Here is a 25,000-nt window from a genome sequence, read left to right as displayed (position 1 = left end):
TCTGTAGCAGGAGGAGGAGTGCCTCTGCTGTTGTCAGAATGCTGACAGCCTTTATTAAAGGCAGTTAAGACATGAAGGCAGTGGAGCGTGTGACTATGACTAAATGAACCTGATTTATCAATTGATAAATGTCCTTTTGAGGGGTGCCACAGGGATCAGAGGTTGTGAAGAGGAGGTCTCAGGGCTTGATCCTGAGAATAAACCCTGTGTGATTGCAGCTGCATGGCTCAGATGTAAACTGGTACAGACTCTCCTCTTGTGCAATCTGTGTGGAGATAGCGGGTTAGGGAGAGGGAGAGGGAGAGGGAGAGGAGTATCTACAGATGTTGGTTGATATAGTCCTCCCTAAGAGTATCTTTCCAAGAAATACTAGCTAGGCTTTTCTATATTTACTGCAGGGCTTTGACATAATTCTGACCTGTTAGGAATAAGCATTTTCATCAATTACAACATTAACAAAATAGCATAGTGTTCTGCGTTCTGTGTAATTATTTTATTATTATTATTCTGCTGATGTGCATCCTTCAGAAAATGTAACAATTATTAACTATGGCCTCTATCTAGGATAATTAGCCTATAACCTGTATCGATTATACAATTCTAGTATTAATTACAAATTATTATCATTTGAATTCGAATTTGTGAGTAGGATAATCAACTATATAAAGTGACACATATAGTCGCACCTGTTGAAGACTTAAATTCATTGCGAAATTGAGAATGAATTGTGTCATTGGGTCAAGTGGAGTCTTTGCATGATATGCCTACCATTTGTCATGATTAACTTTTCATTTAAATGAAAAAAACCTTCTGATGACGGTTGCAGTGCAAAGGTGTGGATGTGTTCTCACCAATGCACAGATTAAATGCATTGCTACATTTAGCCTACAAAGTTTTGGGATGAAACATTTACATCTTTGTAACCTTTGGACATGAATAAATGACTGTGTGATGCGCCCCAGAACGCAGTGACGGCGGAGAACACTGACTTGAACCCAGGACATCCCATCCCCCTTAGTTGCAATTTAATGCAGAAAGTTTCCCTTTCAAATGTCACAAAACGTCCAAATCACAGAACGAGTTGATCCTTGAGAGACATCGTAACATTGTCCCCCCCCCCCATCAATCGAATAGTTACTTTGCTAAATTTCGTGCAAAAAAAAAAGATGTTCCATTGACAATAATGGCCAAAAAGAAAGTAGGAAAGGGCCGGTTGGCATGTTCGCACAGGTCGTCCCGTGCAGAACAGCGTTTGGAAAAATGTGATGCGCGCAGAGGGAACCGGCGATCCCCCCGGAGACCCCCGCAGTCTGAACAACTACAAAGCCTAATGCGGACAAATGGCATATCATCGTTTGTTGCTAAATGTGCAATAATACTTTAATAATGCATTTAACATTATTCTATTATGTAGCCTGATCACATATTATTTCGATGCAATAAAACGTCACCTTTTTGGAAACAGAACATGAGAGAAAAGCTACACTTGTTGTTATAAAGTAACATCTCTATTTATAAACTTGCGCCGACAAGACTCGGGTGACTTTGTAGCGCTTGAAGAGACGATCGGAACTAGGAAATGTTACATTGTAATACATTTAAGGAGAGAAATGCACCTTAGTAATAATGCATAAATGTAGTGTTACTCACCGCTGATTGGGACTCCTGGACCAGGACACACAGGGTAACGCACAGCACAGCCGCGGCGAGGTGGAGCATACTCTTCAAGTTTTTATTCATTTTTAAAAAATGAATCCACCCTCTTAATACTGACTAATATCTACACAAAACACATGCGAGATGTGTCATATTAGTCTGCAAAACTTTTCTATGGAACAGAATTGTTTTGGAAAGGTAATAGTCTCTAGATAGTTCAGTCTGAGTCCTGGCTGTCCCGTAGTGGGACCGTTCCCTTCTGCAGCCCCTCTAACTTTGCTCGAGCGACTTGCGAACCTGCTAGCCGGATCTACTTCGGATCTACTTTGGATCAATACGCCTGACACTTGCCTCAACAGGGTCTACTTTTCAGGCACAAAAAACCTCTTAAAAAACAAAATGTTAAAGTTTTTGCACACATATACAATCAAATGCAAGTAATATACGAATAGCAAGTGGAATAGGTTGTTTTTTCGGAGGTAAATGTGTTTTCTGAAGACATAAATTGTAAACTGCACGCGGAGGGATACGTTTTTTTCAATGCCTCAGGTTACAAGGAAAAGTTTGACATTAAACCTTGATTTGACATTTCTGAATGCAGTCCCAACACGTTGCATTCCTGACATATTACACAGGTCAACTGACAAGTGTTTGAGGGGTTAGAGGGCGATGGTTGACATTAGAGGATTGCAAGCCCCTAAGCTGCCTTTTTATCAATGATCATCGCCAAAGAATGTTAAATGTTTTAATGTCATGTTTGGGTCAAATGTGAACATTCTATGAATAGTTTTTACAATCAAACTGTAACTGCCTACATACATGAAAACATAAAACACGTTATCACTAGAAAAAGGAAGTTCCTTAAGGCTTAAGAAACTTTGTGGGCTTGCTAAATGTCTAATTATGTCAGTAGATAAAGTTTAAAGTTGTATTGGACTGTCAAGCTTAAAAGTTGAAAAGGGAGTATAGTGTTTGTTCCTTTATGCGACTAAAAAAGACTTACAGTTTTTAAAAAGTCTGAATAGTATCACAGGTCTGAATGAAAGTTCATTAAGTGGATTAACTCATTTAAATTAGCACATTTAAAAGTTGAATTTAGGTGTCAAGCGAGACGAAAGAGGACATGCATTTCAAAATGGTACAAGTGGTACGGAAGTGTCAAGTACAGCTAAAAAGGTATAAAAGATATGATTATTTTTTATAAAAGAAATTCAAGGTCAACAATAGCTTGTTTTAATGATAGGCCTACATCGCTGGGTAGTTCAACGAAAGTGAGATACATTATCTTTCTATCATATATCATATCATTGGCTTCAAGATTTAATATTTGGGTGATATTAAATAAACGTGTACCAGCCAGGGATAACTGACAAATCCACTACTGACAGTTGAAGTTCATTTAGGTATACTTTTTGACTCTTTTTTTATACTTTGATACTTTTTGACTAGTCATCTACAGCAGAGAGATACACAGCCACTACCTAAACCAGTTAACAGTAACTAACAGTAACCAGCTAAGGGTTTGCAGTAAACATGAGATAAAGTGTCTCAGTGTCTGTAACTAGCTATCTATCTACCAACATGAGATGGTAAGAATCTTGTGAGCTAGTCGACTCAATTACTAGCTGAGATTTGGCTGGTTGGGTTGAGAACGTAAGAATTTCCCAACAGATCCACTGCAATGAACTTCAAGGTGGTTTAGCGTCATTTTATCATTGATTAGGTATTGTAAAGTAAAGGTAATGTAGCCTACATGAATGTCCAGTGTAGTCTATGTAGTGATAACCAGCTATTCGTGACTTCTGAAAGTTCCATGGCAGTTGCAATGGACAGCAATGGAGCTATAACAGAATGCTGGCCTAAATCACAGAGATGCAAACTAGTGATGGCCCAAAAAGGTGACAAAATAGTTTTTTTTCCTGAAAACAAAGAACATTTATGAAAATTGTTGACCTATTTTGAGGTAAAAACGGCTAAAAGGTAACAAGTTTGCACCCCTGATCAGCATCAGCATTCCTGTTAACAAGTGAGAGGTTTTGGAGTTACAAGACGCTTTAATAGTTGACAACATTGACACATATACGTATACAGAAAGCTTTTATCAGGATTGAGTATTTTGAGTTGTTGGCACATTTTACAGTTGGATTGGTGTGAATTAATATAATAATGTTATCTTTTGGTTTCCATAGACCTCCATATTAAATAAAATGTGCACTTTCAAGTCATATATAGTTTAAAAAGTTGAATGAGTTAAAATAAATGGATACAAGGGAGTTAGAACACTACCTTGGTTTAGTTGGATTGGAGTGGAAAAAGCTTAAAGGAACACTTATTGGACTTGCTGAAGCAAGCCCACTAACACAGCTATGATGGACAAGCAACTAGGCACAGAAGTGAATGAATGAATGAATGGTCTTTATTGTCATTGATATAGTACAGGTACCATACAACGACATTTGGGAGGGGGGGCTCCCCTGGTGCTAGGAAAGAAGAAAAAAAAACTAAAAACTAAAAACAAGAAGGGAAAAGAGCTGGTTTACATAAATAAAGGCTATGTACACTATCCACTATACTATACTATACAAATAAAACACTGTGCTGTACTCTATGCTATGCTATACCTATTCTAACATTTCCTATCTCTGAACCTTATGTACCCTAGGGTTGTCATATTGCACATAGTGTTATTGCACATTCATTTAAAGTGTCGCAGTTTGCAGGAGAAGTGTTTTCAAAGTGTTTTCAAACATCCACTAACATGAATTCAGGTGGATAGAAAATAATTATTTAATCATTCATAAACGAAATCATATAAAAACGATGTTTCTTTTGTCACTTCAACAAAGCACTGATAGCTGACAGACAGAGAGTGTAATAAGTTATAACCGGTGCGCCTAAAGTGCAGCCAGTGCCATAGGTGGGCTAAGGGAGATGATTGACAGGTGTAAGCCCCACCCCTTCCTCTCCTCTCAGGCGCAGCGGAGCCTCGTAGCGGCGCGTGAGACAGGCTGGACAGGGCTGGAGCGATTTCACATCTCAACTTTGGTGAGTTAAACTTTCTCATTCCTGTGTAGCGCCGCAAAGCACGAAATTACATGATAATCTCAACTCACTTAGAAGGAAAATAGCTTATTTGAGTACTTTATTCGTTTTCCTGTGAAATTGCATTTCTTTATCTCTCTCTATCTTTCCGTCTTAGCCGCTTTTCTGGATTCTTCAATGAGAACGTTTAGCGTTTGAAGTGACTCTCAGCGGGCAGGAGTGAAGACGGGACAGCGACTAACTACCTGCGTTTCCCCAAACAAGTCGGATCAAAAATGAAATTCTGGTGAGTTTAATTTTCTCTCAAAATGATTATAGCCTTACTTCGAAGGCTATAGTTTGACATTGACTGATACAAAAACTTACAATCTTTCTACAACTACCGTAACAATAATGTTCGGAACATTTATTTATTATAGTAAAAGTTTATTCCAATATCTTATCCGAATGGGTCTTTTCTTTTATTCCGTGTTACAGGATTTGTGCATTGGCTGTCGCCCTGGCAGTGGAGTCCACACTCGGGGTGAGTCAGTGCGATATGTTTACTAACTAATACATTGAAGTCGCTCTCGGGATTATGTTTTGCATATCATTTTTCAAGCGCATTATAATAAGACTCATAGGGCCCACACAGACCTTTAAGTTGCAATGCTCAATGTTGCATTGCAACTTCTAGGAATTATAGGTCGGCAACACCGGTGCAATTTCAGACAATCCAGCTAGGCTCCAGCATAGACTCTGTGCACCGCTCTGGGGGCTGTGAGCGGAGAGAGAGAGACCCTCACTAAACCTCCAGCTTGTCTCTCAGCTGGACACATTCTCCCCTTGGATGCAACAATAGCATGTGATCCATCACGCTTTATTTTAGATATGGATATTGAAAGGGAATATAAATTGCTTGAATGGGCTACATTTTTTTTTTTTTTTAAATGTGTAAAATAATGCCCAAACACGTATGCACTATGACAGGGCACACACACACACACACACACACACACACACACACACACACACACACACACACACACACACACACACACACACACACACACGCAGGGCGCTCTCCACACAGAAACACAACTCGTTGGGGTAATGCTGCTGCCTGTGTTTGCTTGGAGCGCTGATTCAGAAAAAATTGAATTGCTGACTGACTTTAACGTGAATGCAAAAATTCTGAATGCATTTTGTCCCTCTCCATATATCGCACAGTGACAGTAATCCTTGATGACATTTTGTGACATTTTATATAATAAATACATTTAATAAATGTGTTTTTTAAAATCATCTTAATTTCAAAAAGTTTAAACACTTTCTGTTAAATGTCTTTTAGTTTAAAATAATTCTGTTTATTACATTACACTTCTTGTATGGTCTCAAATGGACATCATTTGACGCTGCATATTTGAGTGGGCCCGCTAGGAATTGTAAGCAATTAAAAACCCAGCCCCCTTATGAATATTCAAATGCATATTTTGGCAACATGTGCCGACAGCCCCACCTGAGAATGCCCTGCTCACTGCAGCAGTCTGAACGCAGCTGTTATAGTGATGCATGACGCATATATAGTTAACATGTAATAACATTTTATGGGTCAGATTTCAGCTTGGAGCTGAAGCTTTATTATTTATTTCTAAAGCCACAATTATTTACTGATTTAGTTATTTACTTGTAATGCATATGTAGCTACACACATACATACACACACTCCAAATGTTTGCTAGATTTGTATATAGAAAATTATCTTTTGATCATCTCAAATCAAATAACGGAGCCTGTTGACATGTATCCATCAGACTGGAGACCATCTCAGCCATCTGAGCTCAAACTAAGCCACTCACATTAATCTTCTGGCCTCATGCAAGGTTATCATGCAAGATTTTTTTTTTTTGTGAACCAACTCTGCTACATCTTGCATGTATGTATCAATCTTATCAATAAGATAAGATATGTGTTATTTATATTACCTTATTTATTTGTTTTACCCTAAAAGCACGACTTGCACTCACACTTACTTACAGTGAATCTACACTCAAGTCCCTTGTCCACATACCATGACATTATTAGGAGCTGAAGGTATAAAAAAAAAAAAAGGAAATGATTTTATTGACTCAACCAGAGGTGAGGTCAGCAGTGAATGGAGCTAGCCTGCTATTGCGCCTCGAGCTGATGTCATAAAATGTTGTTGCAGGCTGCACACAGAGGTTATTCTTCTCATAAGTTTATTATTATAAACAAACATGGCTTGGGTCTAAACAATGACTTAAATATTTTAAATTCTAAATTCATAATTTCTTTGTTGTTAAATCAGTGTACAAGCAGGGAATATGTAATGTCCTATTCTGTTGTGTAACCCATCACGTTATCTGAGTTAGTTCTTCTTATCAGATGACAAAGACTTTGTGGATGAGGGTGGATGAGTGTGTGGGTCACGGATGGGTTTGGGGGGTTAGGACCTGTCCTGAGTGAGTGACAGATGAGTTCATTGGGTGGTCTTCGGAGCAGTGGGCCAGCGTCTCTATGACGACTGCGTTGTGGGTTATTGTGGTTTGGCAGTGGTCCAGTTTTAGTGTGTGTGTGTGTGTGTGTGTGTGTGTGTGTGTGTGTGTGTGTGTGTGTTAACGTGACCAGCCAGTGATAACAGCTCACAGTTGGGGTGTGTGTGTGTGTGTCTGTGATTGTGTGTGCGTGTGTGTGTGTGCGTGTGTGTATTGAGGTTTCAAGGTGGTTAATATGACCAGTCTTTTTTCTCCTCTCCTCTCTTATCCTCTCTTCTCTTCTCCTCTATTCTCCTCTCCTCCTCTCTTCTCTTCTCTTAACTTCTTCTCTCCTCCTCTCTTCCTCTCTTCTCTTCTCTTAACTTCACTCTATTACTGCACACTAATAACACTGGTCTTGATCACACTCCAGGGTTAGGAGTAACCACACACACATGCACGCACGCACACACACACACACACACACACACACACACACCACACACACACACACACACACACACACACACACACACACACACACACACACACACACACACACACACATTTGTTAATGGAGAGAGACTGAGAGAGAGAGAAAGAAAGAAAGAGAGAGAGAGAGAGTAGAGAAAGAGTAAATTATAAGTGAGTAGAATGCTGAAGCCTGAAGTCATAACTGAGTTGTTGTCCATCAGTTCAGACCTCATTTCTCACTTCAACGTTTCTAGGAGCCAAAATGTAGATTGGTGTATTGAAGTAATGCTTAATGATAAACTTGTTTTAAGTGTGTCTGGTGAATAGTCCAATTCAGGTGGCTTGCACTGTGTACTGTATGTATTCTGTATATTCTTTGTGTGTGTGTGTGTGTGTGTGTGTGTGTGTGTGTGTGTGTGTGTGTGTGTGTGTGTTTAGGGAGGCAAACACACACACTTTGATAGAGAACCAAGAATACACACCTAGCTGTTATCTGAAATCTTCCTCCTCACACACTGTCAAAGATGGATGTGTGTGTGTGTGCGTGTGTGTGCGTGTGTGTGTGTGTGTGTGTGTGTGTCCAGCTCCTCCACTTTCAGTCCAATCCTTCTTTACACTTCTTCTGTCCTTTATCTCATCCCTCCACCCCCCCCCCCCACCTCCTCTCCCTCCCTCCTTCCCTCCTCTCTTTCTCCGGGTGGAATTCCTGCGCTACTTGGCAGAACTTGTCGAGATCTCTCTCTCCCTGCAGGTGTCACCTTCTAGAACATTCCTCCACTAAGTGAGGCAACTGATCACTGTTTGATTTGTGGTTCCCCCCTCCTCCTCCTTCACCTGGTCCACCCGTCACTCTCTTCTCTCTCCCTGTGAGGATTTGCATGGCTTGGGGGGGGCAGGAGGAATGCAAGAGAAGGTCACCACTCCATCTCCCCCTCCTCCTCTCCCCCTCCTCTCTAACCTCCCCTTATCTTGTCAGTTGAATTTAAAAGCGCCTGAGGTGATACTTAAGTCCTACGCCTCAGTCTCAATGACCTGAGATCACAAGCAGATAGTAGAAGGCGTTTTTATTGTTGTGTTATGACGAATGTTGATTTACATTCTCTAGCTTGGTTAAACAAATGAGGGAAGTGGTTTAGAGGGTTTGAAACAACAGGTGATAGAGGGGGGGTGATCATTCTGGAGAGAAAAAAAAGATCTTCTGTTCTCCTTTTAAGAAAACACCCAAGTCACCACGTAGAAGAAGGCGATATCTGGTGGAGCTGTGTCTGTGTGTGTGTGTGTGTGTGTGTGTGTGTGTGTGTGTGTGTGTCTGTGTGTGTGTGTGTGTTTTTATGTGTTTGATCCCACTAAGTCATGTTACTCTCTCTCAGTAAGGGGGACATGCCTTTGGTCAGCAGACAGCTTTTTTTATTCTCTCCCTCCCTCCATCCCTCCATCTCTCCCTCTCCTGATGTTTTCCAAGCTTTAATAACAAATGATCTTTTTCACGTTTTTGTGTGGGTGGTTGATAGGTCTGCCGCTCCATCCTCTCCTTATTTTCACTCTCTTTCTCTCTCTCTCTCTCTCTCTCTCTCTCTCTCTCTCTCTCTCTCTCTCTCTCTCTCTCTCTCTCTCTCTCTCTCTTTCTCTCTCTCTCTTCCTCATCCTCCTCCTCCCTTTCATCCCCATTGAGTCTCCACTAGTTGCCTTGCTAGTTGTATAAATGTACGCACTAGGGAACCTTTAAACTAAACATAGCCCTCTAAACACACAACTCAACCACCTCCAGACTACTGTACCTGAAGTCAGATGAAAGATGTCTTCACATAGTGAATCTAGGGGGAATGCCCAGACAAGGCTACTCTATTAACAGCCAGACTGGATATATAAGGTTATCAGAAGAGCTAGAGTAACATCAGCATCTTGTGGGCTTGTGGAAATAGCCAAGTTCCCTAGTTCTCTAGTTCCCTAGTTCTCTAGTTCTCTAGTTCCAAGACAATCAGATCTTTGCCCCCTGTAACCAATGACAAATTAGTTAAGCGAACTAACTAGTACACCGCAACACCATGCACAGTCCCTAAGTACAGTACCATATCCTATAACTATAGTAAGGTTATTACAAAACTCATATTTGCATCCCTCTCTTAATCACATCACAGTGGTTGGATCCCCCCCCCCCCAACCCCTCATTCTCCGCTCATTCGTGGGGGTTGTTGTTGTTTAAACAAGGCAGTTATTACATGCAGACCTTTAATATGGATCTCCCCCCCATCTATACTCTCCCTCACCCCCCGTCGTGATGAGTGATCCCAGAGTACGGCCATGCTCTGTTCCCCTCCACGTCCCCACGGCTGCCAGGCACCTTGCTAACAGCCCTCCTTCCTTGTGGAATTAACACAACATGGGCGTAGAGATAGAGATATCACCCGAGATGATGTTCTGCTGTTCTGTTAGGATGTTTTATTTAGAGTCAAGGTTATGTACAGTTGTGTTCTGTTATGATGTTTTATTTAGAGTCAGGGTTAAGTACACAGGGTTCCCACGGGTCCTTGAAATCCTTGAAAGATTGTGAATTTGAGAACCCAAAAAAATCAAGGTCTTAAAATGTTTTGAAAATAGACATGGGTCATTGAAAGTGCTTGAATTCCCTTCTCTCTCTCTCTCTCTCTCTCTCTCTCTCTCTCTCTCTCTCTCTCTCTCTCTCTCTCTCTCTCTAAAAAACAATAATATACTGTATATATTCAAAAATGTTTTACTTAGCTCGTCAACTAGTAAATAAGTCTCTGTATTGCTTAATTTTACACATATTTCACAATATATTGTTTTGCTGTGCTGTGGTAGAGAAGGCAAGAGACCATCTAGTGTTCACACATTCAAGCCTCTCTTTTTAATTGTTGTCTGTGAGCGGATAGTTCCTATCATATCAACCCTCATCTAGATCTGTCTCAAACTATGCCGTGTTCGGGTCCTTGAATTTGAGGGAATTGAGTCTTGAAAGTCCTTGAAAGGTGCTTGGATTTGATGTTTCAGAAGGTGTGGTGGGAACCCTGCGTACAGTTGTGTTGTGTTATGTTCCACTGGTGAACTGTGTGCCAATATCTATTGCAGCATTCTGCACTACGGGTTTAGAAGTGTTTATTTTATGTTATTAGCACAATTGATCTAGGAGGTTTGACTGTTGCTCATGTAGCGGAGGTCATTTCGTGAGCTTAGAACGATAAGGTTCTATCTCCGTCTAGGGCAGTTCAGAGATATTGAGCGTCAAAGTTTTTACATTCCATTATGTTTTGTGAGATGGAACCTTTGTATTTTATGAATTACTAACTCAAAAAATGTCAACATTTTAAAAATAACACCACACAGGCATTAATAAACACCTAATGGATCAGACTATGTAAAAAACCTCAATTTTTACAAAAATGGAGATAGAACCTTATAATTCTAACGTCACGATTTGCAACATGCTCTCCTGATGAGGTAGCCCCCGCCTGAGACATTTCAGTCATTGTCCTCAGACCTTGAGGATGTCATAGGCCTCCGCCTGTCCCCCTCATAGAGGAGAAGGGTATTAAAGAGACAGTGAGGGAGGGTGTGAATGACATGATACGTCAAGGCACCCCTCCCTAGTCCCAACAGAGACGGCAGCTTTAGGAATGTGTTGCAATTTCCTCTCTGTTGATATAAACAAGAGTAAATAAAGAACTCATCCAAGCCACAGAAAGATAGATAGATAGATAGATAGATAGATAGATACTAGGAGTAGATAGATACTGTAGGAGTGTCTGTGAGCTCTGGCTGGGTTACAGGACGTGCCCATCCTCTGTCTCCTTAACTCCATCACCCCTGTTGCTGTTCTCCCTTCTTACTCGCTAAGAGGATTACCATGTTATATGCCTCCTCTCTCTCTCTCTCTCTCTCCCCCCCCTCCCTCCCTCTCTCCCACTCCTTCTCTCCCCCCCCCCCCATTTCCCTCCCTCTCCCTCTCTCTTTCTCTACATCCTGGCTTATCCCTTAATTTTCTTTACTTGCCCTATACTCTCTCTTCTTTTCTCTTGTTCTGTCCATCCCTTCGTAACCTTTCTGTGTTGCTGATCTGATCTCTCTGCATCCTCCCAGTGTTGAGCTGATCTCTCTGCATCCTCCCAGTGTCGAGCTTGTCTCTTGTGTTCGGACGGCCCCTATGTGTTGCAGTTTGGTGGTTTGTTTGTGGTGGTCTGAGAGTTCCACTTCTAGAACCCACTTCTAGTTCTCTGATAGAACCACAGAACCCCCACCACAATCCAATCCCTCTGGGTCTGTCTTGATGTCAGACCGACAGATTCATACCCAGGTGTACTTTGATGCTCTATTAATGATCGGCACATTTGTGTCCCATTTGGGCTTGGACCCTTGATTTGGGAGGTTTGACTGTTGCTCATGTAGCGGAGGTCATTTGCAACATGAAGCTCTCCTGATGAGGGAACCCCGCCTGAGACATTTCAGTTATGTAAGGCCCTCGGACCTTGAGGATGTCATCTAGGTCTAATGGTCGATGCTTGGGTCTTCCATGCAGGAAACCCTGGTTCGAACCCGGCCAGTCCCACCTGGCTGTGGTAGGATAGATAGGCCCCCATCTGTCCTCATATAGAAGGGTATTAAAGAGACAGCGAGGGAGTGTGAATGACATGATACGTCAAAGCACCCCTCCCTCCAGACACGGCAGCTTTGATATGAACAATCAGTAGTAGAGTAAATAAAGAACATATCCAAGATAGATAGATCTAGATAGATATGTAGATAGATAGATAGATAGATAGATAGATAGATAGATCTGGCGTGTTGACAGACCCCCAATTACATCTCTGGCTGTTTGATTTGAGCCCTGTTAGCACAGGAAATGTTTTCCAAGTGTTTAGAATCACTCTCTTTCTTTCTTTCTTTCTTTCTTCCTTTCTTTCTTTCTTTCTTTTTTTTCTTTCTTATCTAATCTGCTCTTTCTGTCAATGATCAGGGTAAAGTGAGTGACAGAACATTAGGGGTTTGTTGATCTGGTTCTGGGGTGCTTTGCTCAGGCTTGTTTGGAATGATACTGTAGGAATAGGAATGTGAAAATATGACAGATGTGTCTACCTGCAACTATATCAACTGTCTGTCAACGTGCTCTGAACATTTATTTATTGTTGGGAGTTTGTGAGCGTTTGTTTTTATGTGACTCCTCTCTCTGTTTTCGATGATATCAAAGGACAACATTTATTCATTTGTTGAACCACCACAGTTGTTACTGTACGTGATACTTTACATTTCTAAATGACATCGCGTTTTATAAATGCAGTGTTCTTACTACCGTAGTTACTACAGTGTTACTACCCAGGTAAAAGGCAGGCAAAAAGCTGACTTTCTGTAAAGTGCTAGCTACCATATTTCCATATATCCCCAACACCTGACGCCATGGAATGTATGCATAATATATTCTCTCCTTCATATACAAGACTCCTCTCAGTAGGAGCTGTGCACGGTTCCCCAGTCCCCTCCGTGGCTAATGTACAAATGGCACCGTGTCACACATCAAACCCCCCCTATGGAACACTGTCAGTTTGTCCCTCTATTGGTCGAGGAGTAAAGGGGAGGTCGGAGGTCAGCCGAACACAAAGGCAGAGCGGGCCTGCGCGTGATTGGAGAGGCCGTGGCCGTGGCGACGGCTTAACATTCCTTCCCTCTCCAGATTTTGTTTATCATCGCACTTTGTCTTCTTTTTCTTCTTCTTCTTCTTTTTTTTTTTTAAAGAAGAAGAAGAAGAAGAAGAAGAAGTGAAGGGGAAAGAGAAGAGAGGAGAGGAGAGAGGGGAATTCTTGGCCCTGGGGGGATGTTTGAGAAGGTCTTTAGTCCTGTCAGAGAGATGAGACGGGGTGCCGTGTGGTTACGGGGGAAGTGTTGTCTTAGCTTGTTGGATGTGCCCAGCCTCCCTCCCTAACGCCATCACCCCTGTAGCTGTTCTCCTTCATTACTCCTCAAGAGGATTACCGTGTTATACCCCTTCTCTCGCTCTCTCTCCCTCTCCCCCCCCTTCTCTCCCCCCTCCTTCTCTCCTTCTCTCCCCCCTCCTTCTCTCCCGCTCTCCCCCCTCCTTCTCTCCCTCTCTCCCCCCCTCCTTCTCTGCTCTCCCTCTCTTTCCCCCCCCTCTTTCCCTCTCTCTCTCTCTCTTTCTCTCTATCCTGGCTTATCCTTTAATTTGGTTTAACTTGTCCCACTCTCTTTTTTCTCTCTCTCGTTCGTTCTGTCCCTTAACCTTTCTGTCTTCTGATCTGAACTCTCTGCATCCTCCCCGTGTTTAAGTGCACTTATCTCTTTTCTTCGGGTTCCCTCTGTGTTCCAGTTTGGTTAATTTGTTAGTGGTTTGTTTGTCTTGGTGGTACTATTAAAGCCTCGGAGTTGCAACTTCTAATTCTCTGATACAACCACAGAACCCCCGCCACAGAATCCCTCTGGGTCTGTATTGAAGTCAGACTTGACAGAGTAGTACACTTTGAAGCTACAGTATATTAATTATCCCCACAACATAATTACTTTGGCACTAAACACCTTAAGACCTTTCGCAATAATTACGAAAAGCATGCCTGTGCAGGAATGCCTCAGTGTGCACTGCACAGCAGTGCAGTCAGTTTCTAACTTCAACCCCTGGTCAACCCCCTGGAGGGCTCGTATGTAAGGCCTTACGTGTGCATGTTTTTGTTTCAGTCTAGCACTAACACACCTGAATCTAACTAATAAGTAACTATAGTTATGGAATCATGCAGGTGTGTTCTTGTGTCAACCACGTCAGCCTACCGGTACATGATACACCTTTATTCTTATGAGTCAGTGTTTTCCTACAGCCTTACCTACATTTTGCAGGGTGACCCACACGCTTATGAAACACGGTGTGTTTCCAGACACAGCCCAGTCTGAAGCCACAGCCAGGTCTACCTGGCTGCCACCCACGACTCTCACAGCTGAGGCGGGTGTCAGTGTTACCGTTAGTTACCGTGTCGTTCTATGTAACCTTCACCTTGTCTGTTCTTGTTGCCCTTTAATTACACCTCCTCGCCTCCTTCTTTCCATTCCTCTCTCTCTCTCTCTCTTTGTCTCACCCATCCTTCATTCCCCTGGCTCCTGCAGGCAGTGCAGCCAGGTGGCTAGCTGCATTATCCCTCCCTCCCTCCCTCCATCCCTCCTTCATTCCTCCCTCCCTCCCTCCCTCCCTCCCTCCCTCCCTCCCTCCCTCCATCCCTCCCTCCTTCCCTCCTGAGCTGTCCTTTCCAGTTTTTATGGATTAGATAATAGACAGTGTTCTTGACAGATTCCTGAACCATGATGCGTCTGATGTGTCTGACTCCATGTTTCCTCTTATTTCATAACTTTATTGAGCCGAGGTGTGGCCGGCTCCGATTGGATCGAGGTGCCAAGTGTAATGATGTCACCGTCATCTCACCTTATGCCATATTGCCCTAGGCACCCCCCTAGTGTAATTATTGTTATGGAACAATGGAACAATGGATAAATGTTACCGTGTGTTCACCGTGGAAGAACAAAATCATAGTTCAGCTTCAGGATAGGAAAATACGCCCCCTAAATCCCCCCCTAAAAGGTCACACCGGTCGGTGGTGAACCAAACACGGTAAGGGTTAGCTAACCTGTCTTTCAAAACGTTATGCAGTTTCCATGCAAATAAAATGTCAATCAGATCTGTCAGGAGTTGGGTCATAAATCTCGTAAATCCCTGACTAGTTAATGCATCTTTCAACACCGTCCTCTGGGGGAAATGGCACGTCAGACACGTTGATTTACGATCCCTGGAGCGAACTGTTAAAAGGCCTACAGTGCTGTAAAGACATCATTGCCCCGTCTGCATTCTAGTTAAACCCCATCTCAAATGTTACCTCATCTGACATCCAAACTCTCTGTTCTTTTTTAGGGTTAGGGTTTTTCAGTGTGGTGGGGCAGTCCCACTCATATGTTTCATTTTATTGGATAGAGATAGTGAAGGTAGACAGGAAAGTAAGGAGGAGAGATGGCATGTCAGCAGGGCATTGGCTGGATTCGAACCCATGCCGACATGGGCATATGTGTGCACTGTAGACCGCAAGTGCTAGACCACTGGACCACCCCAGGCCACCAAACTCTCTGTTTTAATCTAACCTGTATAAATCTGAGGGGCACAGTGTTTGATAGCATGCTGAGTTAATGATTGATTGATTTCCCAGAGAGCTTTTGATTTGTTACACTTATAAGAATACTATTCTGTAAGAGCTTGGATTTGATACACTTATACAAAGTATAATGTGCTTACATTATATTTACCTGTTATTCTTCCAGATTTGTTCCTTTGAAAAGACATTTATATTGAAGTATTATACAGTGTTTTAATACCACACATGTTTTTATTTTCTTTATTTTTTTACAAGCAGACAGTGATATTGTGTGCTTGTAAAGGCGTTTAGGGGGGATATCAGGAGTAGGTCAGTCTCCCCTCAGCACCATTAAACTGCCTTGGCTACTATGCTTCTATGCTACTATGCTTGGCTCGCTAGCATCCTCACACCCTCTGCCTGAGCCACTTATAAGCTAGCTTAGCGCTACGCTGCTCTACTTGGCTGGCCCTGGTAACCTGGCAGGAAATAAATAGTTAGCTAATAGCACTAGCCAACCACCACGGCTCTGTTTTTCTGTATGAATGACATCAGAAACATTTCACTGACTGGCTGACTGCAAACCAACTCAACTGACTTAAGATATTACAACTTCTATCTTATAGTATCATCGTTCGTTAGCCTTCTTAGACCGAAACCAACCTAACCTATCTAGCCTATAGCACTGAGCTGTACCCCAGGAATGACTGAGAATAGAAGGCTCCTAGCTAGCTCAGAGCTAGCTCTCTGGCTTTGTTCCTGCTTCTGTCTGACTGTGGTCCAAATGGCTGGTCACTAATGAGGGGGCACAGATGAGGGCTTTGTCACCGGCCTGATCGGCGACAGGGGCCATGTTTGTCAACAGAGAGCAGTTGCCCCACATATTTATTTCGTTGGCTCTCCCAGTCCCTAAAATAGCCCCTGCTAACACACACACACACACACACACACACACACACGCACACACACACACACACACACACACACACACACACACTGTGTGTGGGCCAGAGAGGACAGGAAGGAGAATAGAGAATGGAGGGAGAAGCTCTCTCCCTGTGAAATAATAATTTACTGTGTGTGTGTGTGCGTGTGTGTGCGTGTGTGTGTGTGTGTGTGTGTGTGTGTGTGTGTGTGCGAGTGTGTGTGTGTGTGTGTGTGTGTGTGTGTGTGTGTGTGTGTGCGTGCGTGTGTGTGAGTGTGTGTGTGTGTGTGTCTGGGTTTCCGTTAACCGGCAATTACCGGTCTTTGTCCGGTAAAATTTTATGAAGTCCGACAAATTGAAAAGTCGTCGGACATATTGTCCGGTGAAAATAATTCCCTTTGAATACAATTCGCTAAAGTTCACATTCTGATTCCTTCTATTTTAAAAAAGACGAATATATAGGCTATGTATTTCTTTTATTATGATATGATTTGACACCGGCATGATGATGACTCCTACGCTAGCATTACATCTCGCTTTCTTGATTTCCCATCTATGGGTGCGTTCGTAAACACGCTCTGGAAATCCGATCAGCACTCGCGGAACGCCTCTCGTCCAATCGAACGACTCGGTCGCTCTGTGACATCGAAGCCAGCGTGCGCTCCGGCGCTCTCAGAGCGTGTTTACGAACGCACCCCTAGAAGTTTCTAGCCAGCTAGCTGAAGCTGCTACACACGAGGGCAAGGTCACACGGCTAATGCGCATTGCAAGTTGCGGAGAGACACTTTGCAGCTTTGATTTCAAGTCCGCAGCTGCACGCTTCAATGCTGCCAAAAAGCGACGTAGGCCTAATAAGTAGCTGAATTATATGAGCAGCCATTGTTATTTTCAGAGTTTTTACTCTAGGCTATTTTTAAGGCTATCCCCTATCTATCTGAGAAAAGGCATAGGCGATAGGCCTAGGCTGTAACATCGAACGGAAATTAGCCTATACATACGCATTGCAAGTTAATTTAAAGCCTATTTATTTTCAAAGAGTTTTATTCTATTTTATTTTATCTGATAAAAGGCATATGAACGGAAATTAGGCTAGCCGTGTCACGCCAGAAGCCTACATGCTTGCACTGTTACTGTTCAATAAAATGTTATACATCTAGACATTGTGGTATTTCTTTATATACTTATCCCAGACTGCCTATCAATTGTTTCTCAATAAACAGTTATGTTCTTCCCATTGTCATACTCCCGAGCTAAACGAAATGCCTTCCCAACCAGCGAGACTTATAGAAATGACGTTGTTTTATTGATTTTAAAAAAAGGGTAAAACTGGAAAGAGCAAATAGAAAACTCACATTAATCCCAAACAATTTAACAAACTTCAGTTAACGTAATGTGGAGTCCGTTCATTGATCGATGCTGTCTGTTCAGTTCCCAGTGAGGCGCCCGTTCAGCGCTGGACCCGTTCAGCGCTGGATTTGACGCATGGCATAGCACGCATGCGTCAAATCATGTTATATTATTATATATTATATAGCTCGCATCTAATCGTATCGGATGAGAAATAGACACTAAATGGCATATATAGGCCGCTACACAACAGTAATCACCGCGACAAACAGCTATATTAGATTTGGAGAAAAAGAAAATATGATTTAGAAAATTTTTTTTTTTATTATATTTTAATATGATGACCGGAATATATCACGTTTGTCCGGTAAATCGAATTCTTCCCGGACACGATGTCCGACGGCAAATTTTTCTAACGGAAACCCTGGTGTGTGTGTGTGTGTGTGTGTGTGCGAGTGTGTGTGTGAGTGTGAGTGTGTGTGTGTGTGTGTGTGTGTGTCCTGCTTGGTTACTGCCACAATGCCACCTTTGCCCACTAAGCTTAAGTCTCAGGGAGTAGGTCAGTGCACATGTATGCTCAGGTCTCCAGCATGGTTACTTACCCATCATGCAACTTTGGTTCCAAACCTTGTCTGTTACGTAGAGGGATGTATATATACAATACTTTAGAAAATGTATTCAAATATTGAATACTGAATACATGGCTGAAAAGGTATTTAGTATTCCGATACTGAATGTTTTTTAGAATACTTGTTAACTCGTACACAGGAGCATTCAATGAAGCACAGAAAATAATTGAAAGTCATATCACTGGTAAATCGTGAGCTTAGAATGATAAGGTTCTATCTCCGTTTAGCGCAGTTCAGAGATATTGATCGTCAAAGTCTTTACATTCCATTATGTTCTGTGAGATGGAACCTTTGTATTTTATGAATTACTAACTCAAAAATGTCAACATTTAAAAAACAACACCACACAGGCATTAATAAACACCTAATGGATCATATTATGTAAAAAAACTGAATTTTGAAAAATGGAGATAGAACCTTATAATTCTAACGTCACGATTTTGAGATGGATTGAGTTGCTGCCTGTTCCTGTTCTAAAAGCATGCATATTCTTATTTATGAACACATCTGTATTCTGAATAATAATTGGCAACAATGTATCATACCAGAATGCTGAATACATAAACATTCCATCTGAATGCATGATTTCCGCTACCTGTACCACCTGTGTAGACAGGAGCACCAACCAACACAGGTTAAAAAAAGAACATTATTTTGCAACATGTCTGAAGACCATGCCAACGTCAGCTTCTGGTAGATTACGATTTCTTGATTTCTTTCTAAGAAAAGAAAGACACCCACACAAGTTTTTTTTAGCCCAAAGTTCATCGCAAAAACACCTGATAGGTATTCTGCAGGAGGGGAGAGTTGCACCTATCCTCTGGAATGCTAGCCGGGAGAGATGCATTCCCACTCCTGTTGGTATTTCCAATGCCATTTGTAATCCTTAACACGGACAGGTCTGGGCCGACTCTAGTACCGCAGGGGTAGTGAACTGTTAGCTGGGGGCGCTGGCAACATTCCATCTTTGCACACCCTGTCTTATCTGACACCCTCCTTTCTCTCTACCCTGCCCCCGGCTCGTAAGTAGGGTACACCCACCCACCTGCCTGCCTTCCCCTCTCTTCTTCTTCCCCCTCCCTCCCTCCTCTATCACTATCTTTATGTGTTTCACTCTCTCCCCTCTCTCTCGTCGTTCACCTGCTCCTAACCTCCATCTCCGTCTCCACCCTCTCATGTCCTCATACGCCTCGGATCCTCACCTCCACCTCCTCCACCTCCTCACTCCTACATTCTGTATCTCTCCACCTCCACATACCTTCGCTGCCACTTCATCTTCCTGTCTCGACCTCTCCTCATCTTCCTCCACCCTCCAGCTCTAAATGACTGCAGTACCCATAAATCCATGCGTTGACCCACATAGCAGCCAGGTCAAACAGTCAGGGGGAGTTGGAGACCAGTGTTCAGGGGCAGCTTGCAAGTGGTTGGTAGGCGGTTAGGTGTCATTATTCAAACTGGCTCCCTCATCTGACAGCCCCATGACCTCTGTTTCAGGAAAGGTCAGGTTTTATTCTGTGGAGCGTTAGAAGGTTTGAGGGGTTTTTGGAAAGCCATAAATGATAAGACAGACAGTGACCTGATTTTACTCCTGACCTGTAGCCACAGGGTTTTTACTTTTACAACTAGTGGAGATGTACTACTACCCTACTCTGGACTTGGACCTCTGGTGGCGTCTATAGTTGATTTGATTTGATTTATTAGGATCCCCATTTAGCTGATGCAAAGCTAAATCATTTCCACGCCGGAAAACGGAAATGTGGCGAACCAATGAGTTGCTGGCGGCTAAACTCGTGCTGGAAGGAATTGAGACATCGGTTCGCATCGTTGAGACATTGAACGCATGATCCATTCTTTGTTTGGACGCGTCATAAAAACCTGGCGTACATTCAGGGGGGTCACACTCACGCCAGGCCAGGTGGGCGCTGCTTTCCTTTAACCACTTTCTTTAGTTTCAGCATCTCCTCCTACCATCCGGGGTCGAAAAATACGAAAACCCGAAGCCCTTTACCCGGTAGTTTGACATAGAGGTAGCGGACCAACCGCCATCTTTCGCAGCACCCTCATCGCAAACCGCAACCGCGGTCTCGTGGGGAATCGCTGCACTGCGCCGTGAACTCGATTCCCGGCAGGGGGGCCGCCAGTTAGACAACATGTGCCTAAGGCTGCACGACTGCGGCTGCTTCAGGCGGGCGCATGCGTCAACCCTGCCTCATTATATACACTGCACCTGGGTCCGCTCATCCAACTCAACTCCGTCTTCTCCTCACGGCTGTGTTCCAATCTCACATGATATAGGGCCTCTCTCTCTCTCCCTCTCTCCCTTATTGTTTAGGTTATTTTCCCGTTGTGTGTCAATAACGCCGTTGGTGGCTTCTGACCAGCGACGTTGGAATTCAGAACATCTAAACAACATAGTGACCCTCAACTTCTATCACAGATGTTACGCTTCAGTCTCAAACATTCTACACAATAACAAAAAGTCCTTATCCTTACAAACAGTGAACATCTGCAGTGTGCTGATAACTCGTCACTGTCTCTCTCTCTGCCTATGCCATTAACCTATTATGGGAAAGAGTGACTGGTTCTCCTCTCCATAACCCTGTCGTTCTTTACGAGCCGTTGTTTAGTGAGGTCACTGTTTAAGCTTGAAGGCTCACAGGTCTGTGACTCCAAGATGGCCACCAAACGTGTTCAATGCCTTCCTCTTGTCCTGTAAATCATCGGCTAGCACTTAGGAGTGTTTGGACGAGGGGGAGTCTGTGTTTGTAGAGAACTGTATAGGTAAATGGTCAGTTGTTTAAGTGTTTATGCTACAGTAGTTTATACTCTAGAGAGGCCGATGCTCTCTTTACAGTTTATGTCACTCTAAACACAAACAGCTGAGTGATGGAACCCAGTTGTTGCCAATGGGGTAAACTTGAGAGACAAGTACAGTATGCTTATGCAACATTATTCATGATTTTACTAGCAACATCGAATTGCTCCTCTTAACAGCACCTGGATTTGTTGACACACACACACACACACACACACACACACACACACATAGAGTATTTCATATACAGTACAAGTTTACACTCTGTTTAGCTTTCCTTGGCAGTTAGTTACTCGATCACTCCAATGGAGCCGCTACAAATAATAGTTATGCATTACCTACTCTGGACTCACTCTTCTGGCCTACTATTGGTCGGTTGGTCACTCAGCATTCCATTCCATCAATCCATTCAGCCTCTCCACCAATGAGGGTAGAGGTCAATCAGTGAAGGGGAGGGGAGGGGAAAAGGAGAGGAGGTAGTTAAGTTCTTGTTAGCGGAGAGGGAGGGAGAATGAGAGAGAGATATTATGTTTGTCTTTCTCGGATGTCCCTACGTTTGTGCTGACATACAGGACGACGTTATGAGTAATTGACCAGGTCAGGTCGTCCGGTTACTAATTTACTCTCAGGTTAAAAAAAAAGGAACACATTATGGGGTAACGGTGTTACTGGTTAACTTTGTGAAATGAGCCTTGACCGCTAAACTTCTCCTCTGTGCCTAAGATGGTTTGGATAAGGATAACAGTCTTCTCTACGGCTCTACTCCCATTGGTCCTGTAACCTAACCTCACGTTTGCCATCGACTGTATCGAAACTGGGACCAACAGGCCAGCCACTGTCTAAACCCCGGCCCTCTACAGGGAGCCAGAATGACTTCCCCCATGGGAAACTTCACCTCTACTTTCCCTCTACCTATCCCAGTGCTGATTGAGACATAATTGCACCCCCACGGGATCTCTCGCCTCCCAGTGTCCCTCTGCCCTGCTGCTGAGTGGTGGTTTCCTGCGGCGAAGAAGAGAGGCAGAGAGAGGCAAACAAGCAGGCGGCTTGTTGAGGCAGATCTCCCATGGTGCGTGTAAACCACAGTGGTCCCAGCTGTGCTACGCTATGCTAGGCTGGCTAACCCACTGAAGGTCTCTGGAGGATGTCTTAACACACACAGGCGCCGCCACACACACACCAGCATTAGCCACCCGCAACATCACCCCATGGTTACAGTTACAGTTGAATCCCTTATCGACAGCTACATCTAGTAGTGCCATATGTGTGTGTTTGTGTGTGTGTGTGTGTGTGTGTGTGTGTGTCTGTGTGTGTGTGTGTGTGTGTGTGTGTTTGTTTGTATACGTAAGCGAGATGCCAGCGGCACCAGGCACTACGCAGGTGAGACCTCTGCCAACCTGTTGAGACACACACCCACACACACCCACACACACACTCACACACACACTCACACACACCCACACACACACTCCCCCGGAACACAGAACACTCCCCAGCTGACCTGGAGTCACTCAGAACACACACAGAGAAGCTGTAGCTCTCGTTGGTTGTTTCTCTCTCTGGTTTTCTTCTTGTGTATTTTCGGGGGTGTTTATATATTTACATATAGTCCTTAACTGCATACCTTATTTCCCCTCTGTGTATACATTGACTTGTATACCTTGTTTTTGTTCGTTTGGTTAAAACCGTAAACGATAACGTGCATGTCTGCGTGTGTTTATAATAAATAGATTGTAAAGATAAACAGAAGAGTCCGTTTGCGTCATACAGCTGAGGAGCGTGTAGTGATGTATGTGGTCCCTGTGCAGGGGATGGACAAGCTCTTAACATTCTCTAGTGTTTGAGTTTGTGTTTTTTATTAGGACCTCTTTTAGCCAATGGCTAATCTTCCAAGAGTCCTTACATTAAAACATTTACAAAAATCAGTATTTCATTACTTCATACACTTTCAGTACATGTCAATAAACCTTCTGAAACATGGCATTAAAACACATTGATTGATACACAATACATAACAATAGCAGAAGAGCAATACATTCACTTGGTTTTGCATAAATTTGTCCCCATGACCATCAAAGTGAGTTTTGATGTGTTTCTTGAAGTCTCTCCTAGGTAGGCCTCTGATAGGGCTCGTTCGCCAGACAGGCGCGGGCTCGACAGACGCGGGCTCGTTCGCCAGACAGCGCCAACGTTCGGAGGTTTCGTAACGCGAACGCGAACCGGCGTTCGGAACTGCCGGTGTGAAAACCCTATGAGAGAGGCAGGTAGCCTATTCCATAAAGCTATTGCTCTGTAAGAAAAAGTGTGAAGCAGGTCCACTCATATCCAAGTCTTAGGGCCTAGCAGAGCTGCTGATTGCCATCCTTTCCTACGAGCCAGGGACTGATCCAGACAGGGCTGGAGGTGTGTGTGTGTGTGTGTGTGTGTGTGTGTGTGAACTTTCAGAGCAAAAAAAAGGCAGATAACACACAAACTATAAATGTCCTTATCTAAGTAAACCTGCATGGTATCCGACCTCTCCGACGCAAGCAGGAGCAGTCCTCTGCTATCATAAATCACCCCCTAACAAGAGAGAAATATCCCTCCCAGATTAAATGGATCATATCACAGTTCTCTTCATGGCTGATTTATACGTGCCCACCCCCCGCCCCCCCCTCCCCTCCCCCCTAACCACCCTCTTATCTTTGCATACCTCACTGATGGCTTCTTGGCACGGAGGTGTGTGTGTGTGTATGTGTGTGTGTGTGTGGACGGACATACACACACACACACACACACACACAGACACACACACACCTGGTTAGGTGTTTGACAGGGATTGATGTGAATGTGAATGAATAGAGAGAAAAAACATTGGGAGGCACAATGATTACTCCTCATGACTGAACATGCAGAGGGACTCTTCACCCGGCAGGCACCCCAGAGAAGCCTTTTCATAGAGAGCAAAAAAAAGGGAAAGGGATTTCTCTATGTACTGTACATGGTTCCTATGGCAACTGCCTGCCTATCCCATCATGGGACATACAGTAGACAAATATGCAGATATTTGGGAGAACGTTGTCGTTCTCCCAGCAGTCCCTCAGGTCCACCAACCTCGGGCCTGGTTGTCCGGCCTTTCCTCTCTTTCCCTCCATCTCTCTCTGTCCTCTGTCGCTCACAGCCCTCCTCTTCCTTGACACGGGCCTGTGATATTGCTCCTTCTTTCATGTCCTGCCTTCACACGGGCCAGCCAAGTTCTTCTCCGCATACTTCAGCCAGCCAGAAGGAGTCAACGTGGGGGAAGATAGAAGTTGACGGGACCCCTAGCTCTCTCTCTCTCTCGCTCTCTCTCTCTCTCTCTCTCTCTCTCTCTCTCTCTCTCTCTCTCTCTCTCTCATTCCCTCCCTCCCTCCCTCTCTATCCCCCCCCCCCCCTCCTCCTCCTCCCCACCAAAAGACTGAAATGTCCGCGTACGCACTGTTTGCTGATCCCAAACGAACCTGGCAAAGGCCTGTATGGCCGAGATGTTTTCCTAC

General features: G+C 43.6%; 3 protein-coding genes across 4 annotated transcripts in view; 2 read left to right on the top strand and 1 right to left on the bottom strand.

The window, feature by feature from the left end:
• col4a5 (collagen, type IV, alpha 5 (Alport syndrome)) overlaps positions 1-16,622 on the bottom strand; it is a gene marked incomplete at its 5' end in the record, with an annotated part of 73,841 nt that extends 57,219 nt beyond the window's left edge. The window contains one exon of the mRNA XM_080543127.1: positions 16,544-16,622. Coding sequence (XP_080399253.1) covers positions 16,544-16,622 — 79 coding nt within the window. The remainder of the gene's footprint in view (positions 1-16,543) is intronic.
• The window catches only part of LOC308168152 (complement factor H-related protein 2-like), a 499,130-nt gene that overhangs the window by 142,765 nt on the left and 331,365 nt on the right, over positions 1-25,000 (top strand). The window lies entirely within an intron of this gene.
• The window catches only part of col4a6 (collagen, type IV, alpha 6), a gene marked incomplete at both ends in the record, with an annotated part of 107,023 nt that continues 104,861 nt past the window's right edge, over positions 22,839-25,000 (top strand). The window contains one exon of the mRNA XM_080543126.1: positions 22,839-22,865. Within this exon, the coding sequence (XP_080399252.1) occupies positions 22,839-22,865 (27 nt within the window). The remainder of the gene's footprint in view (positions 22,866-25,000) is intronic.

Source organism: Nansenia antarctica (assembly GCF_963989245.1).
Source record: "Nansenia antarctica genome assembly, chromosome: 12".
Classification (NCBI taxonomy): Eukaryota; Metazoa; Chordata; class Actinopteri; order Argentiniformes; family Microstomatidae; genus Nansenia; species Nansenia antarctica.
This window is presented reverse-complemented; position numbering and strand designations above follow the sequence as displayed.